Here is a 17,675-nt window from a genome sequence, read left to right as displayed (position 1 = left end):
AATGGGTGTAAAGTTTGTTTTGCAAGATAAAAAAGTTCTAGAGATGTGTTGCACAACAATGCGAATATAGTTAACATTATTAAGCTATACTCCTAAAAGTAGTTTAGATGGTGAATTTTGTGTTACGGGGTTTTTATCCCAATTTTAAGAATGTAAATAATGACCAGTGATCACACGATTTTTAAAGACAAAGAAATGAAATTTGAGTGATTTCTGTGACTGCTTGGAGTTTTTGTTTTTTCTTAAATTTAAATCAGTGAACCAGAGTGCAAATTGGTGAGGTGAGAGGTGATGTTTTCATTTGATATGTACACATGGATATTTTTTTGAATTTTAATAGGATCTCTTGGGTTTTTTTGGTTCTGTTCTTTTTTTTTTTTTGAGATATAATTGACATATAATACTGTATTTGTTTCAGGTGTTCAACATAGTGATTCATTATTTGTATATATTACAAAATGATCACAATAAGTCTAGTTAACATCCATTCCTACACATAGTTATACATTCTTTTTCTTGTGATGAGAACTTACAAAGTCTATTCTCTTAGCAATGTATGAATTTGAATCTCTCAAAAATTGAAATTTCCCTTCTGAATTGTTAATTGTTATAAAACTAATGAACAAATCAATGAGGTAAAGCATTGTGTGAAAAAAATAGGAAGCAAGTGCAAAATTAAAATTGGGTGGCTTCTTTTTTTAACTTTTTTAAAATGTTTGTTTATTTTTGAGAGAGAGAGAGAGAGAAAGAGAGACAGAGCATGAGCAAGGGAGGAACAGAGAGAGAGGGAGACACAGAATCCAAAGCAGGCTCCAGGCTCTGAACTGTCAGCACAGAGCCTGACATGGGCCTCAAACTCACGGACCATGAGATCATACCTGAGCTGAAGTCGGGCGTTTAACCGACTGAGCCACCCAGGCGCCCCCTACAATTGGTTTTCAATTTCAGTAGACTAGTAAGGCATTTTTAGTCCAAGTTAGACTTTAAATAATCCCAAAAGAACTCAATAATTTTACAGTGCATTCAGAGATAAATATAATGGAAAAATACAATTATCTAAATTTTGAAATTTTACAAACCATTCTTTTTTTTTCTTTTTTTTAGCAAACCATTTCTTAATAGTTACCATACAGAAAATTATAGATTCAGCTAGTGCTTCAGTAGAAAGGGAAAAAGCTAAGGATGACCACCAAAAAAGTTTTGTCCCCTACTAAGACCCTATTAATCATTTCACTATTTAGATAAGGAAAGTTATGAAACATTGACATAGCATACCACTTACTTGAGAAAATTAAATCCTAATTTCCTATCCCCTAATTGCTAAACTTGGAGGAATTTATAGCTAGATTTCTAGAAAGTAAGTTTTAAACAAAATATGATGGTATTTTCAGAAATTCATAAAAGATGACCATAAATTGTCAAGTGTAATTAGTTACATGGCTATTATGCATGAAAAATACAGTGATTCTGTTCTAGAACTTCTAAGAATAATCACAATACAGTTAAAACATATAGATAGTAAATAGAGAAGTTTAGTAGTGTGACAATAGCATAAATGTTATGTTAAATTTACTTGATCTATCAAGTTGCTTTAATAAAAGTATAGAAATTTAGTATGCCTGTGTTTTTCTCTTTTTTCTAGACGGATTCCATTTCTAGGTATGTTTTATATTTTTACTGACTTTTTTCTTATTTTTATTTTTAGATTTTCATTCCATGTTGCTTTTAGATACTTATGGATTTTGTGAGTTGTTAGGATTATCTGAATCATAAAAATCTGTAGATGTTTAGACGACCTAATAACTGTTACCAGCTTTCTTTGTCAAAGCCTTTACTTCTAGTTAAATAGTCCCAGTAACTCACTAAGAAAGAAAATTTTTTCTTAAACCCTTACAACAGTGATAACTTTTTAAGTTTTCCTAATAACAGCAGGGACTGATGAAACCCACCATAAATTTATTTGATGAGGTATTCTGAATCTTCTCTCCAATCCCTGCTTTAAACAAAAGAAAAACCGTGAAGACACTAAAAACTGTCATCTAGCTCAAAATTATTTACCTTTTAGAGAACCTCCACAGTGTCCTTGAGTCTAACCTCCATTCCATTTTTCTTGCCCATAATTGTTAACCTAAGCCTTGTAAAACCAAGAACAAATTTTTGTATACTACACATTTCCATTGAAATATGGAGGCAATAGCTTTTATCAAGAAAAGGTAACCTGAATTCAGAACAAGATAATAAGAGAATTCTCATGTACAAATGAAATATGTTCTTTCTGTCTAGGGCAGACCTATTATCTGTTTGGATAGACTAGTTTATCAAATCTAAAATTTTTAGACAACTGTATGCCACTTAAAGGAAAAGTGCTACCAAAAAGTATAATACACCATCAATTATAAGCCATGTTCTATGTTCTGATTTCAGAGATTTTAAAATGTAAAAAAAAATGTACAATTTAAAATTGTTGAAATAACTTATCGTGATGTGAAACCAGTTCTGACTTTTGGATATAGATATATTGAATCTCTTCCTCAAATAATGGAAATGAATAATATTATAAATAACTTTCCACTGATTAAATGTATCATAAAAGTTGATTGATAATAGATGAGGGAGAATGTTATCTGCTGTTTTGGAATATCAAGTTCAAATGCAGTAGGATGCATGTTAATGTGAGCTGTAAAAGCCTTTAATAAAGATTTTGACTTTAATTCATCTTTTAAAGATATGAAACCAGTTCCACATCAGCTAGTGATCGGTATGATTCCTTATTGGGTCGCTCTGGATCATACAGTTACTTAGAAGAAAGAAAACCTTATAGTAGCAGGCTAGAAAAGGACGACTCAACTGACTTTAAAAAGGTACTTGGGTTATTCAACTATATTTAATAAAAAAATAATTGTTGGTTGATCTATTGATATATTTGATATATTTGTGTTTGGATATTATTCCTGGAACTCATTATGAAAGCAATATCTTGAAATAACTTAATTTTCAGTTTGGGGCACTCAATGGTAGATAGCCTATAAATAAATAGCTGTTTTGTTGTTGTTTTGTTTTTTTTTAAAGGAAAGAGACTTTATTTCACACTTAAGTGTCTCAGGCTAGTATGGTGATACTGTGATTGAGTTGAAAAGAGGCATGGTATTGGGGATGTTTGTGTGTGCATGCGCACACATTTTTCTTTGCCTATTTGTTAATAAGAGGTGGCCAAAAAAAGGGAATAGAGCTTTCCTAGGAGAATAGAGTTTTTCCTAGGTAACTAAAAAAAACTTGTGGTAGCTTAAGTGCTATTACAGATTAAGGATGGAAATATTTAGGAAGTAAGTCTTGGAAATTCAACAATCTAGGATTCTATCATAGTTCTTACATTTTTTGAGCTTAGAATAAACCTGATGAAATTTGTTGGGGGAAAAAGAAGCCTTGTGATACTTGTATGTGTTCCCCAGCTATTTGGCAGCTATTTGTATCACTTTCTTACAAACTAAGTCAGCAAGAGAAGGAAGGTGGGAGGTCGATTTACATTATGAATAAGATTGTCATTCATTCGGTAAAGAATTGAACCCTGAACTGTGCTAAGTGGTGAGTTTCTACTTATCAGCAGTAGATTGAAGATGCTGTCATTACACTTATGGATATCTTCCATGTAGTAGAAGAGAGAGAAGTTATCATACAGTCATACTAGTAAATGTATAATTTGAAAATAGAAACAATTATCCTGAAGTAAAGGATCTGTGTTCTAAAAGTGTATAACAAAGGAAAGTTACAGGGCCTAGAAACAGATGTTCTGAAGAAGTGAAACTTCAGAAGTGAATCCCAGAAGGGTGATTAGTTAAAATGGCAGAATGGGACAAAAAAGTTTTCTACGTGGAGTGAACTGCAAAGACATTGACCTGATGGTAGAACAGCACAGGATGCATTGAAGTAATTAAATTTTCAGTATGACTAGTAGAGCAGAAGGGATGGAGGTGTGACATTGCAGTTAGGTGTGCACGTCAGGACCAGACCATACCTGTTTTATAGGGTGTTTTAAGGATATCTTCATACTGAGGACCCTGAGAAGCTAGTCAAGGGTTTCTAATGTCTGAGGGTTAATGGAATGGTTGGCATATGAAATTGAGATTGTAATTTGGAAAAGTTAATTCTTGCTGCTAAAGAACAAATTAGAAAGAGGTCAGGAAAACAGTTTTAATATTAAAATAGTCTAATAAGAGATGATTTTAGCCATCTATAGTGGTAGTAGTAGAGATGAAGGGGAAAGAAATAGTAGATTCAAGTGTTACAAAAGTATTCAAGAAATATTTCACTTTCCTTTAAATTTCATTAAAGGAAAAATACATTCATTAAATGATAAATACAACTGATGCTCCGTCTCAGTGTCAGGAATTCAAGAGAGAATGGTAGGCAGAGAAGTTCACAGACCCCAAATGAAGATCACTTGGAAGCTGTTCAACCCTTAGCTGTAACTGTCATTGGTCTGTAGATATGTAGTCCCTCTTTATCATATAAATGAATTTTTTTAATGGAAATAGAAAAGTTAGATTTTTTAGTGATATCTTAAATTTGTAACATGATCTAATTTGTTAAAGAGTTTATATGGACAAACACCTGCATAGCATAACCAAAAATTTCTGCCTTGCAACCACAAAGCATTAAAATACTTTTTAAATGTCTCCTTTAATGGCTTCTATCTCTTATTAATCTCTGTTTCAATATTGCAAATAATCAATGTGAAATCTTAAAATATTAGGAGAGCAGAAAAGTAATTTGTTCTACCCTACTTTTTACAGCTTTATGAACAAATTCTAGCTGAAAATGAAAAGCTGAAAGCACAGCTACATGATACAAATATGGAACTGACAGATCTTAAATTACAATTGGAAAAGGCCACCCAGGTTTGTACCTTTTTCTGTTCGTTACCCTGAAGGTAATAGTTGTGATTTATTCTGTCTAAAAAACTGGACTGAAATATTCTCAGATGTTTCTTTGAAAGATAAGTTTGGTTACTGATAATAGCTTATCAGTAAGAAGGAATCAAGATCATACAGTTTAATGATGACTTCATTTTACTTCTTTCTAGAATAGTATAGGGGTACCTGGGTGGCTCAGTTGGTTAAACATCTGACACTTAGTCTCTGGTCATGATCTCAGTCATGAGATAGCCCCATGTCGGACGCTGTCAGTGCAGAGCCCACTTGGGATTCTCTCTTTCCCTCTCTGTCTCTGCCCCTACACCATGCGTGCACAGCGTGTACTCTCTCTTTCTCAAAATAAATAAACTTAAACACACGCACACAGATGTATAGCCTTGTAGTGGAAAGTTGAGGTGTTTTTAAGCCTTTTAATGCTTATGTTGTGATACATACAGGGCTTAAATGCTTATTTCCAGAATACCAAATGTAGCAAGGTTTTAAAAGCATCTATACAGAATCTTCTTAAGGCCGTAAAATAATTTTGTAATCACTGTTTTTTAATTTAATGTTTTATTTTTGAAAGAAACAGAGTGAGAGTGGGGGAGGGGCTGAGAGAGAGGGAGACACAGAATATGAAACAGGCTCCAGGCTCTGAGCTGTCCACACAGAGCCCAGGGTGTGGGGCTCGAGCTCACGAACTATGAGATCACGACCTGAGCCGAAGTCTGGCACTTAACCAACTGAGCCACCCAGGCACCGCTATAATCACTTTTATTCATTATAAATATTTTCTGTTTGTTCCTTAAAAAGTAATTTGATATAATAATGCTGGAATAAGATAGTTTGTTGTTAACGCTTTTTACCTACTATGCAGCAGCCTACACGAGACCATTTTAGACAAGAAAATTGGGATAGCTGAACAAAATTCACAGCTGTATATATGATGTAGGATACATTTGATCTAGGAATTGTTTCCTAAGCCTTTTTCATGGAATACTATAATTGTGGGAGATAGTGATAGACACATTCCTTCCTCATTCTCTACCTGTCCTCATTCAAAGAGAAAAGTTTTGTAACCCAAGAATCTTCGGAGATACTATACTACATCTTGGGAAGTTTTATAGGATACTATTCATGTGTTAAAAGCCTCTAAGGGGTCCCATAATTTTTAAGAAAACAAACTTGTTTAATTTTAACATGAGACCTTCTAGTATAAACAAATTTCTGCAGTACAACTTTTGGAATCCAGTTTGAAGTCACTGATCTAAAAATGGCATCTCCAGTTGTATAAATGAGACTGTATACTTTCATTGGTCATTCTTTTATACTTACCTTTTTTATAATTTTTTAAGTTCTCTATGTGAACTTCTACTTGTTACTAGGTACCTTCTTGTTGTTGTTAACCTCTATTACATTGTGAAGCAATTGGCAATGCACAGTGGAGGCTTTGCTAAAATTCCAGGAGTTAAGATAACCTTATGAGGTTATTCAGCTCTGCAGATTCCATCAGCTGCTGAGGGTTTACTATAAGGATATACAGAGAAGTAAGTCAGAACAAGAATACATTTCACAGTGAGGTGTCATAAAAACTTAGAATGTCATACAAGTTACAACTTGCTGGTTTATGCTTAGGCTTTATGGTAAACTGGAAAGTCATCTTTCTTTGGGTTGCATTAGTAGCTTTGTAAACCTCCTCATATAAAAATATCATAACTAGTTTTCTGAAAATAGCTTTAGCTCTAGAGATTTGATCATAATGTTTTCTAAATAAAAATGTTCACTGCTTTAAAAAGAAAAAAAGTTCACTGCTTTCTACAGCAGTGTCCTGTAACTGGTGAGTCAACTAATCTGTGTTTTTACTGCTTACTACCTTCTCTGTTTTTCTGCTCTCTGCGTACCCTGTTGTCATTTCATTCTTCCTATATGTCTCTCATTTGAATTCTACAAGAGAGGAGAACTGATAGAATTAGCCAGTTATTATCAGCATGGAGCAGTCCTGTTACAACTCACGGTCTTGTTAGTGAAAAGTCCAATTTCATAGGACACTGGACAACCAATAGCAAGTTGCCTTTGGGTCCTGTACCAATTTCTGATCCTGTGGACTGTGGCCAGAAAAGTCACTGGATTAAAAAGTATGACAGCTTCTGCCTTAGCAGACATTCTGAATACCATGCCCAGTATACTGAATGAATAATGGGAAGGGTAATTCAGAGTTTAAGACATCGGTAAGTATTCAGAGTTACTATCTTAGTTGGGAAACCTATGTAAATGTTATTTGTAAAATTTAAGGATATATGTAAAAGCAGAACTGATAAACATTAAGCTTTTTGTTCAACTCTAGAGTATTTATCCTGAGTATTTAAGTCTACTATGAATCATTCACCTGATTTTTTAATTTTCTTTTTTGAGCATTACTTCCATAACATAGTGGTGGCAGTTTGATAGTTGCATGGAGTTTTTTCCAAGGGATATCATCCTATTAATCATATGTTTGATAATAGTTGGCCAAGGGACTCTAGAATCTTTAAGTCCCGTCTTAGTCCAGCCACCCTCCTCCATGTAGTCTCCAACAGAGGGAAATAAGCTGATTTACCAAAAGCTGGTTTGATGAATATTTTGTCAAATGTATTTCACTAGATTTAGTAATTATGATTTTAACAGCTTATTAACTACAAGATTTACCAGAAATATTAACTAATTAATAAAATTGATTTTTAACATAAGAAATTAGCACATAAATCATAAAGTTGCTAAAATGTCCCTATATGAAGAAAACTCCTCAATAAAATGCCAATTTTCCATCTAAACTTTCATTAACTTACATATAATGGCATTGTTTCAGCTATTTCTGATTTCTTTCGGGTGCTTTTGAATGTCATTTTTAAATTTTTCAGTCTTTTTTTTCCTTTTCTTTTTTTTTTCTTTTTAAGTAATCGCTACGGAACTCAAACCCACGACCCTGACACCAAGAGTCACATGCTCTCCTGAATGAGCCAGCCAGATGCTCCTACATCTTTCAGTCATTTAAACATTTTTAGGATTCATTTGCAGATCTTCAAGGGGCACATTATATTAGCCTTTGTTTTGTATTTCTAGCAATTAAAATATAAATTTAAATTTAAAAACAAAAAGAAATCAGAATTAGTTGAAAAGTTTTTATATTTGATACATACATATTTTATATTTGATTTCTAACAATAAGTAAGTAAAATGTCGACTTTTCTTTTTCCAGAAAGAGTAAGCACAAAAGCATAAAACCATTTAAAACAACAGAGAAAGGGAAGGATACCCGGCTATGATTAGATCTTTAACTTTTATATACCATAACCACAAAAAAGAAATTGTGATAAAAGGATCAAAAAGTAACGGTTGCAAGTCTGAATAATACTAAGCATGAATACTGAAAGGGCTGACAGAACAGAAAATTGTATAAAGAAACATTTAGGGGTGCCTGACTGGCTCAGTTAGTAGAGCTTGCAACTCTTGATTTTGGAGTTGTAAATTCAATCCCTGTGTTGAGTGTAGAGATTACTTAAAATCTTTAAAAAGAAAAAAAAACATTTAATGATGAAATATATTTTTAAGTAAATTTTGTAGTTAATAGTCATAAAAGAGCATTCTTGTTAATAAAGTTGCCAAAAAACAGGGCACCTGGGTGGCACAGTCCATTGAGCATCCGACTTCAGCTCAGGTCATGATCTCTCAGTTTGTGGGTTTGAGCCCCATGTCAGTCTCTGTACTGACAGCTCAGAGCCTGGAGCCTGCTTCGGATTCTGTGTCTCCCTCTCTCCACCCCTCCCCCACTCTCTCACTCTCAAAAATAAACTTAAAAAAAATGTTACTTATCATTCTTTTAAAAAAGGTGTCAAAGGGGCACCTTGGTGGCTCATTTGATTAGATATCCAACTTCGGCCCAGGTCATGATCTCACTGTGTGTGGGTTTGAGCCCCACATCAGGCTCTCTGCCATTAGCGAAGAGCCTACTTTAGATCCTCTGTCTCACTTTCTCTCAGCCCCTCCCCAACTTGCTCTCTTTCTCTCTCTCAAAAATAAACATTTAAAAAAAGTTGTCAAAAACTATTTTTGGGGGCACCTGGTTGGCTCAGTCGATTAAGCAGCCGACTTTGGCTCAGGTCTCTCATGGTTTATGGGTTTGAACCCAACATCAGGCTCTGCACTGACAGTTCAGAACCTGGAGCCTGCTTCAGATTTTGTGTCTCCCTCTCTCTTTCTGCTCCTCCCCTGCTTGTACACTCTCTTTCTCAAAAATAAATGAATAAACATTAAAAAAAAAAAACTTCTAGTAAATTGGTAAGATTGATTATTCAGCAAATTCGCTTTGGGAAGTGAGCCATTTGATGAGTTTTTGGTTGTTTTTTTTTTCCGGCAAAGTGACCAGGAATCCCAAGGGAGATAAATGTGCAGAAGTCAGTGTAAGTCAGAAAGAACTAGGATAGAACTTGTTTTTTAACTGGGTGTTTTACTCAGTATTCATATGCAGAGCTTTGTGGTGTTACATGCACCATATGACTTAAAATCCCAAGGGTCCTTTCCATCCCCCAAATCTCAGGGGACTTTGTCAACTTTGAGTTGATCACATTGTACAGGAAGCAGGAAAATTAGTCCTAAGTTCACCAGGAGAAGAAAAGCTATATAGCTAGGATTTCTTCTAAGTGACCAGGAGTATGAACCTTACTTACCAATTTTGGAATATGGGTGATTGTTAACAAAAACTCTAGAGAGAGAGAGTGGGCAAGACTAAGCTGGGAGAGAAAACAAAATTTAGGCCAGTTCACTGGTTTGTCTGCATGGATATTTCACTCAGTCTAGTCCGAACTACATTTCAGTCAAGGTCTTATAATTTGACCATTTGGATTAGCCACTCCTCCTGGTGGTGTAGGAAAGGAGAGAGTTTGAGCATTGGAGGAGAAACTGTAGGATCTTTTTGGTGTTGTTCCACAGTTCTCCTCCTTCCTTACCCCGTACTGTACTATGTAAAGACCTGAGGAAAGTGGAATGTAGTCCATGAGAGCTGTGGACACCATTCTGTTTCTAAGCATTCCTTTAACTTTTTATTGTTTCAATACAAAACTGATTTTTATTTATACCTGTGTATTCCTCTACCTGACTAGTATGACTTATTTGAATACCACTAGAGGAGAGCTACTGTGGTCCTCCTCCACTACCACCCCCCACATTTACTGTACTTAGATCCCTTTTATATTTCTTACTTGTTACAGAGGCAAGAAAGGTTTGCTGATCGGTCACTATTGGAAATGGAAAAAAGGGTAAGTGTCCATTTTATTGAGTAAGTAATCTTTTTCCCCTTTTATTGTTTTATATAAGCAATAGTGGAGGATTTTTTTCTTTCAGTTTTGGCTTTATGGTTGATAGTTTTAATTAGTGTAGATTAATGTTAATTTAATTAGGAATGTTTTCTGGCTTAGCTTCTTTATACAGTTCTATGGGATCTCTGTAGGTGTGAAATAACCCTGCCTCTATAGGTGTTAAGACTTAATTTACCATGTTATTCCTTTAATGGATTAAAAAAATCTTTGCCTTCATTCTGAAATATACACATTGTGGTAATGAATCTGATGTTTTTGATATGCCATTTATCTCCTTTGGTTTTCTGTGGTGATATACTTAAAACATTTTGGTCATGTATACATTTAGTTTAATTGTTTGCAAATTTAAAGTTTATAAAGATTCTAAGAACATCAAATTTTAAAATTCTTTTTAAATTAATGATGCTTTACTTAATTTTGAATTTAAATATTTAACTTAAATAGGATATTTTAAACAAAAAATGATTATTAGAAAAGCCTTTTTGCTCTTTTTTGTCTTTCTGTAATTTTTTAGCTGGCTGTGATATAGTCACGTGTATTTCTTCATTTATTACTGTTATTGCTCAGGGGTCTTACAGTGGCCATAGGAATAACTCTACAAGTTTAGTTTGAGCAGTTCAGAATGTATAAATGATCAAAAGTTAAAGGAAAATGCCCAAAAAGTATCTGTTAGTTCACGTGAGCTGTGGTTAGAGAAGTTATATCCTGGGTAGCTGTGATCTCTAAGTCAAAGAATAAATAATCAGGAGCAGTTGATAAAACATTTTCTTCCATTCCATTATAAAAATAGCCAATTTACCTTTTTGACCAAAAACAAAAAAGAGAGAGAGAGAGAAATGATGTCTGTCCTTTTTTATTCTTGGCTTGCGCATACATGATACATGTATTCATACTCTGACATTCTCATCTGACTCCTTTGCCTGCCTGTCGAATGCAGATAAATTACTGAGTAGCTTATCTACTTCCATTTTAACAGACATTAGTAATCATAGTATTAATAATAACTGCTAGCATTTATTCAGTGTACCAGGCAGGCACTGGGCTAGCACTTTACATACATTTTCTCGTAACCATATTTTTTAATGTTAATAAGTTTGCCAAACAGAAGAAATTGCCTACATCTTTATAATTGCTATTTTGGTGATAAGACAGATATAGACAAGTGTTCTTGTCTTTTTTACCAGAAAATAGTTAAAATCTTGAAGGTACCTAATTAAGGATGATGGGGCAGAAGGAAATAGGCTATTTATGATATTTCACCAAGTTACGAGGATCAAATATGACACTATATATCCTAGTGTTTCGGGAAATGCAGTGGTTTTTATGAATTAGTCATGGCTGTATTACTAACTAGCAGAAAGTCCTATTCATAGGAAATAACATTTTTGTCTATGTAATAGTGTTTAAACAAGTTAAAAAATAGAATAACATGGTACTTAAAAGACTATGAGTAGGATCCTATTTTTTTTTTACATCATATAACCTAAAACATTAACATTTACAGTAAATGTACTGCTTTACTAAATATCAACATTAATTATTAATCTGGGAAAGAATGTCTTGGGAATTCATAGTGATTAAACTAAATTTAAATGGTTTGTATCTGAAAGGTGACCGGCAAGAGTCAGTATCTTCTGGGCGGTATGACCTAACCAAAGTTTTACAGCACATTAATTACTGCTGCTTGCTTTTTGCATAACACCCTAGAATGCTTATTATTTAAGGCAGAATAAAATAGTACACTGCAGTAACGTATTGTATGTTACCTTTGCCTGTCACTCTTTGAAAGGAGGAACATGAAAATACATGCTGCAGCTGCTGCTTCATTAGAGTCACGGCATCAGTGCTGCACACAGTATCAAGCTCAGTACAAAACTGTAAAGCCAACTGGATAAATAATGGCTAGTAGACCTTGCAGATGGAGGAGATGAACTTCTCTTAGATCCTTTTGAAAGTTTACACATATTTTAGGCATGTTTGCTTTTTGCGTTTCTGCTTCTGTCACTGTAGAATAATTGCATCTATGTGTGGGGTTTTTTTTCCTCTCTACATAATCCTCAGTCTTGAGTATTGGTTTATTCTATGCCTAAGTTTATATGAACTGAAAAAACAGTTTGAACATGTTATGTAGCATCTTACCTTAAAGTCAAAGCTTTAAAGAAAGAGCTTATAGAAATTAATAAAAATAATAATCTTCATATTTATTTCTTGAAAGATATTTGGAAAGCTCTTTGCACATCACTGGCATCACATCTTTTTCCACACTGCTCCTGATTTGATTTTTGACTCTAAAGTGTCACTATTTCACAACTTAGAGAATTAAGAATATAATAATTATGTGATAAATATTGGTACCTTAAATTGATCTAGGAACGAAGAGCTCTAGAAAGAAGAATATCTGAAATGGAAGAAGAGCTCAAAGTAAGTAAACCATGCTACTACTTATGAGAGACAGTGCTGTTTACGAACTTAAATTTTACAGAACTAATAACATACTGTGTTCATGTTAATTGTTCTCAACACTGATTGTGTAATTTGTGAATTATCCATATGCCGTGCTTCTCTTTATTCCTAACAGGTTTTAGGTGAGCTAGGAGAACATTTATAATTCAAATCTTTTTGTTAATCAATTTTTATGGCTGTTTTGATAGTCAGGTGTAGAAGAAATTAGACAATAATGACTGTAAGATTTGGGATTTAGTATTTATTCTTCACATTTCACATACTCTGTTTCTTGGAGAGTAAATGGTGGAGTGGGGATCGATACAAAAGTGTTTTCCTTTGAAAATAAAGGACTTTACGGTAGTGGGCCAGCAGAGCTGTATTTTATGGAACTCTGAATTACCTGTAGAAGTAACAATTTGTTTTGAATGTTGGAAGGAACACTTCTTGCAGGGGGAACAAAAATAGCACAGTTAATTGGTTACCTTTTATCATATTGTCTTGCATAAAATATCTTTATCACATTATGAATTAATGAACTGATACTTATGAAAATGTGCCTATAGAATTAGACTGTCAAGATTTAATTATTGTATTGCTGAATTTGGTTCTTTGTTAGAATATTATTATTGAATGACTTTGGAGACAAATTTTTTGGATTTGTTTGTTTATGTATTTTGTTTGATATGGAATTTTAGGACTATACTATTTACCTTTGTGAATCTCATGGAATATCCTTTTAAGACTCTTAATTTTTTTCCTCTTATATTCATTTATCTGTGATTCTTTGTATTTTTATTGTCCTCTTTTCCATTTTCTTATTTTTTTATTTTCTATTTCTTTATGTTCTAATTCCTGCAGAACCTGCACCAAATAAAGCAAATTCAGACTCTGAGAGAGTTAAATGAACGACTGCTGACTGAGAATAGGGCCTTGACAAGAGTGGTAGCCAAGCGCTCAGGGTTCTGTAGGCAACTGCAGTCTGTGAACCTATAACTTGTAGTTTCATCATTTCTTCTTGGTAGAGCCAGGCAGGTGTTTTTGTATTAGTAAGCGTGTCTTGAGCTCACTTTTACAAATTAATGCCATTGTGTCTGTAGCTTATCATATAACTGTTAATTATGCATGGCTTCTCAGAATGTTAGAAAGTGTCACTAATTGTATATTCTGACTGATAAACTACAGTGAATTTAGAGAACGGTTTAGGGATTTAAAGACTTGTCTGCACTTTTGCAAAAGCTTGTGCACATTTTTGGCTCTACAGATAATTTATGGATTAAAACTATGACCATTTAAAATTCTTGACTAGAAAGAAAAAGGAACGTAAACAATGTAACATGTATTTTACATATAATTAATATGTTGAAGGTGACGATTAAACATGTTTTATCTGTTTTTCAAAATAATGTCATTTTCACTCAGAACCACTTCAGGTAATATTCACTTAGTCCTTTACAGTGGTATCCTGATACATAAACTTCACATTACTGTATTTTATAACCATATATTCTGAAAACAAGAATTGATTCATTCCACATAAATTTAAACTCTTCATAAAGATTTTGCTTAAGGTAATTTTGCCAAGTAGAAGTTTTACTTTTGTCTAATTTTACAATCTAGTACATCTTGAAAGCTGAGGAAAGGTAGTAGAAAACTATTTCCAGTGTCTTGCAAAGTATGTTAGTGTCCAAAGTATAAACTGTTCTACTTCCTAGCAAATCTGGCAGAGCACATGGAATTTAAGTCATTCTTAGTAGAAAATCCAGTTTACTGCTAACATTTCCATCCCCTCCTTCAGTTTGTCTATAGAACAGAAAATAGATTTCCTTTGAGGACCGGAGCGTGTGTTTTTCTCTTTGTTCCAAATACTGGTTGTTTTTTCAGTACTTAGATATTTTCATAAATATATTTTGGCTTATAAGTTATTTTATACTATTCCAATAATAGGAATAATTGTTATCGTTTAATGAGCATCTATCTTGGATCAGACACTGTAGTACATGCTTAAGCTTAGTACTACAGTTGAATCCTTTAAGGAATTCTAATAATTTAGAACAAGTCTAACTCCCTCAAAACTTCCCTAAATAGGCTGGTTTTCTTGTGGAATAAGGTCCGATGTAAATAAAGTTAAAAGGGTTTGGTTTAGGTGCTGATAGAAGTCTTAGAGGAACTCCCTTTGAGAGCCTATCCTAACAAAAACAGGCTTCATTTTCTTGGCTGCTCTAATACAGTGTGCTTGTGAGTCATAATATCAAGTGATTTAGTACATTCCAAATGATAACTTTGGGAAAACAAACTTCTCATTCCATCATTTATTAAACTAATTAGCATCACAAATCAAGTTTTTTCTTTCTTATACGTTTTAGCCACTAGAAATTTATATAACTGACAAAGCTTGTTCATGTGTCTTGTGGTGAAAATATAAAAACACTAAGGGTAACATTTTTGTCTTCCTATTGAAGTAAAACCTTTTCTTTTATTTTTACCCTCATAGATGTTACCAGACCTAAAAGCAGACAACCAGAGGCTAAAGGATGAAAATGGGGCCTTGATCAGAGTAATAAGCAAACTTTCCAAATAAAAAAAAGGAAAAAAAAAAGCAGCAAGTAATGGAATTGCACATATGAGCAACCCAGTGGACCATAATTGACAGTCACTGGAAGCCTGGGAAGAATCCAGGGAGACTGTCATTTTCGGATATCCTGCCAAATGCCCTCTTATCTAGGAATTTTGTTTTGTTTAATTTTCTGGGTTTTTTTTTTTTTTTCTTGTATCAAGACCATTGTTTCATGTTAATGCAGCTGCTGAGAAGATTTTTTTTTTTTAATGACTGAGAAAACTTGTTTACAGCTCCAGCATTTAAGGAAAGTGTTCAAGGCCAGATATGCCTCAGAGATATTTAACCAGTAAGCCTTAGTTGTACATAAATACTTTTGTGTCAACAAAAACTTTCAGCTCTCACAGAAGACAGTTATTCAACATTTTTTGATGTGCCACAGTTTCCAGTTTTTCGATATTTTTTTGCTTTACATCTAAGTTTGGGTTTGTATTTTTTCCTTCTAACTCTTCATGTGGCAGACTCATCTATGTTTTCACAGCTTTCTCATTTACAGAAAAGAACACCTGTTCTCCTGATATCATTGTCATGTATTAGGCTAATGCTCTGTTGTCTTCCGCCTGGAACTGAATTGCTTGGTGGAACATTTGCTTTCACTGTTTGTGCAATATGCATTTATTTCTTATATGAATGCTTTAAAGTCAATTGAGATTAGATTCTTTTAAGTCCTATTTTCTGCCTTTGTTGGTCACTTTTTTGTTTTTGTTTGTTTTTTATTATTGTAGTATATAATCTTCACATTCATTTTAGCAGGTACTGAGTGATGCTGTATATATAAATAAGTGTATTGTTTTGATTTTTAGACCACCACATGGCATGCTTGACTATTTTCTTAATTGAAATGTCTGTTAATGCAAAGTAGGCTACTCCATAATAGTGTTAAAAACAAAATTTGCTAACAATGTGATATAAAGACTTAAAAAGTAACACATTATGTGGGGCCCTATCTTTACAAAAGTTTTCTACTGTAAAGTGCTTTTACTTTTATTTTCAGTTTTCATTTGATAGTATTCAACCACAACTAAAGTTGCATAAGATAATTGCTTCACATTTCACATACCTATATTTATCTGAGTGCTGTCTAAAACTGTTGTGCTAGCCAAAGTAATGCTATGAAATCATTTGCAGACTTAACCGTGAGTTAATGTTAAATGCACTGTTATTGCCATGTGAAGAGGCATTGACTTTGATACCACCATCATGTTCAGACCATTTTATACATTTCAGTGGCCTTTTAAAAAAAAAAAAAAAAAAAAAGCAAAACCAAGTACATAGTGAAGATGGCTTTTATTTGGACAAATAGCTTTTATATTTTCATCAAACCATGCAAAAAAATACCACATCTTTCTGGCACATAACTGTCTCCTTAACCACTGAACAGTTCAGCCATTTGAATAAATTGTACATTGTAAAGCTTATAGTAGCTAATTGTATTATTGATTGTATTGTATACTATATTAAATGTGAATTTGTACCCCTTCATTTTAAAAGGTCATTGTGTTCTACTGCCTATTTTAGATTACTTTGGGACTGGGAAAGGGTGTTTTGGTAAGCAGGATTTTAAGTCCTCTCTCTCTTGATTGGTTTTATGAAGATATAAGGTTATGCTCTTACTACCAAGCTCAGGATTCTTGATTTTTAAAGGTACAAGGATAGTTATGGGAATTTTATTTTTGGTTATATTTGAATTGTATGAATGGTGGGTCTGAATATAGAGAATTTCCATGGTCTTATGTGGACGTAAAATATACAGATAATTGATCAGTTTGAGTGACTGCAACATGTTCTGGTTGCACAACAGTTAGGCATGCTAAGGATTATATTTGTGAAGTTTGGATGCCTGTGAAGAATGATTAAATACATGTTTCTAATATTTTAGTGTTTTGTATTTAGGTTATTTATTCTTTGTATCTAAAACTGAACAGCTACTGTGCTATATTGATTTTATTGGTAGTATTGAGCAGACCTTATTTCTGCATGAAACTAGTTGCAAAACCCACTATTTTGGAAATAAAAATGTATTTTGACATATACAAATAAAATGAATAAAACTATTTTAAATGTGTGACCTTTTACTGAAGACACTTAAATTTTGTTCTGAGATATTTAAATTCTGCATGGGTATTTTTTCACTAATTGCTTTACTTGGATTCCAATTTGAATAATTTTCGAAATTGTAATATTGTGATAATTTGCACAACATTGTACATGCACATCTGTAAATGCAATCTTAATTGCCATATTTATGCAATCTGTGTACCAATTTCGACAAATGTTTATATATTTTACATAAAGCTGTCTGTATGCAGAATCTGAGAACTACTTTTTTTATGATAATAACTGGGTAAAAAATAA

At 33.3% G+C, this 17,675-nt stretch overlaps 1 protein-coding gene across 13 annotated transcripts in view; it reads left to right on the top strand.

The window, feature by feature from the left end:
- Nucleotides 1-17,374, top strand: part of PPP1R12A (protein phosphatase 1 regulatory subunit 12A) — a 157,080-nt gene extending 139,706 nt beyond the window's left edge. For 6 of the 13 annotated variants that reach the window (XM_053226530.1, XM_053226531.1, XM_027071183.2 and 3 more), the window contains 7 exons: nucleotides 1,643-1,659; nucleotides 2,726-2,861; nucleotides 4,791-4,895; nucleotides 10,154-10,201; nucleotides 12,632-12,682; nucleotides 13,565-13,734; nucleotides 15,198-17,374. In XM_053226530.1, coding sequence (XP_053082505.1) covers nucleotides 1,643-1,659; nucleotides 2,726-2,861; nucleotides 4,791-4,895; nucleotides 10,154-10,201; nucleotides 12,632-12,682; nucleotides 13,565-13,699 — 492 coding nt within the window. In that variant the 3' untranslated portion in view covers nucleotides 13,700-13,734; nucleotides 15,198-17,374. Of the gene's footprint in view, nucleotides 1-1,642; nucleotides 1,660-2,725; nucleotides 2,862-4,790; nucleotides 4,896-10,153; nucleotides 10,202-11,871; nucleotides 11,903-12,631; nucleotides 12,683-13,564; nucleotides 13,735-15,197 lie in introns of those variants that run through there. The other 7 variants (XM_053226525.1, XM_015063652.3, XM_015063651.3 and 4 more) reach the window with 5 other exon arrangements.
- The last annotated feature ends 301 nt before the right edge of the window (nucleotides 17,375-17,675 follow it).

Source organism: Acinonyx jubatus, chromosome B4, assembly GCF_027475565.1.
Source record: "Acinonyx jubatus isolate Ajub_Pintada_27869175 chromosome B4, VMU_Ajub_asm_v1.0, whole genome shotgun sequence".
NCBI lineage: Eukaryota > Metazoa > Chordata > Mammalia > Carnivora > Felidae > Acinonyx > Acinonyx jubatus.
This window is presented reverse-complemented; position numbering and strand designations above follow the sequence as displayed.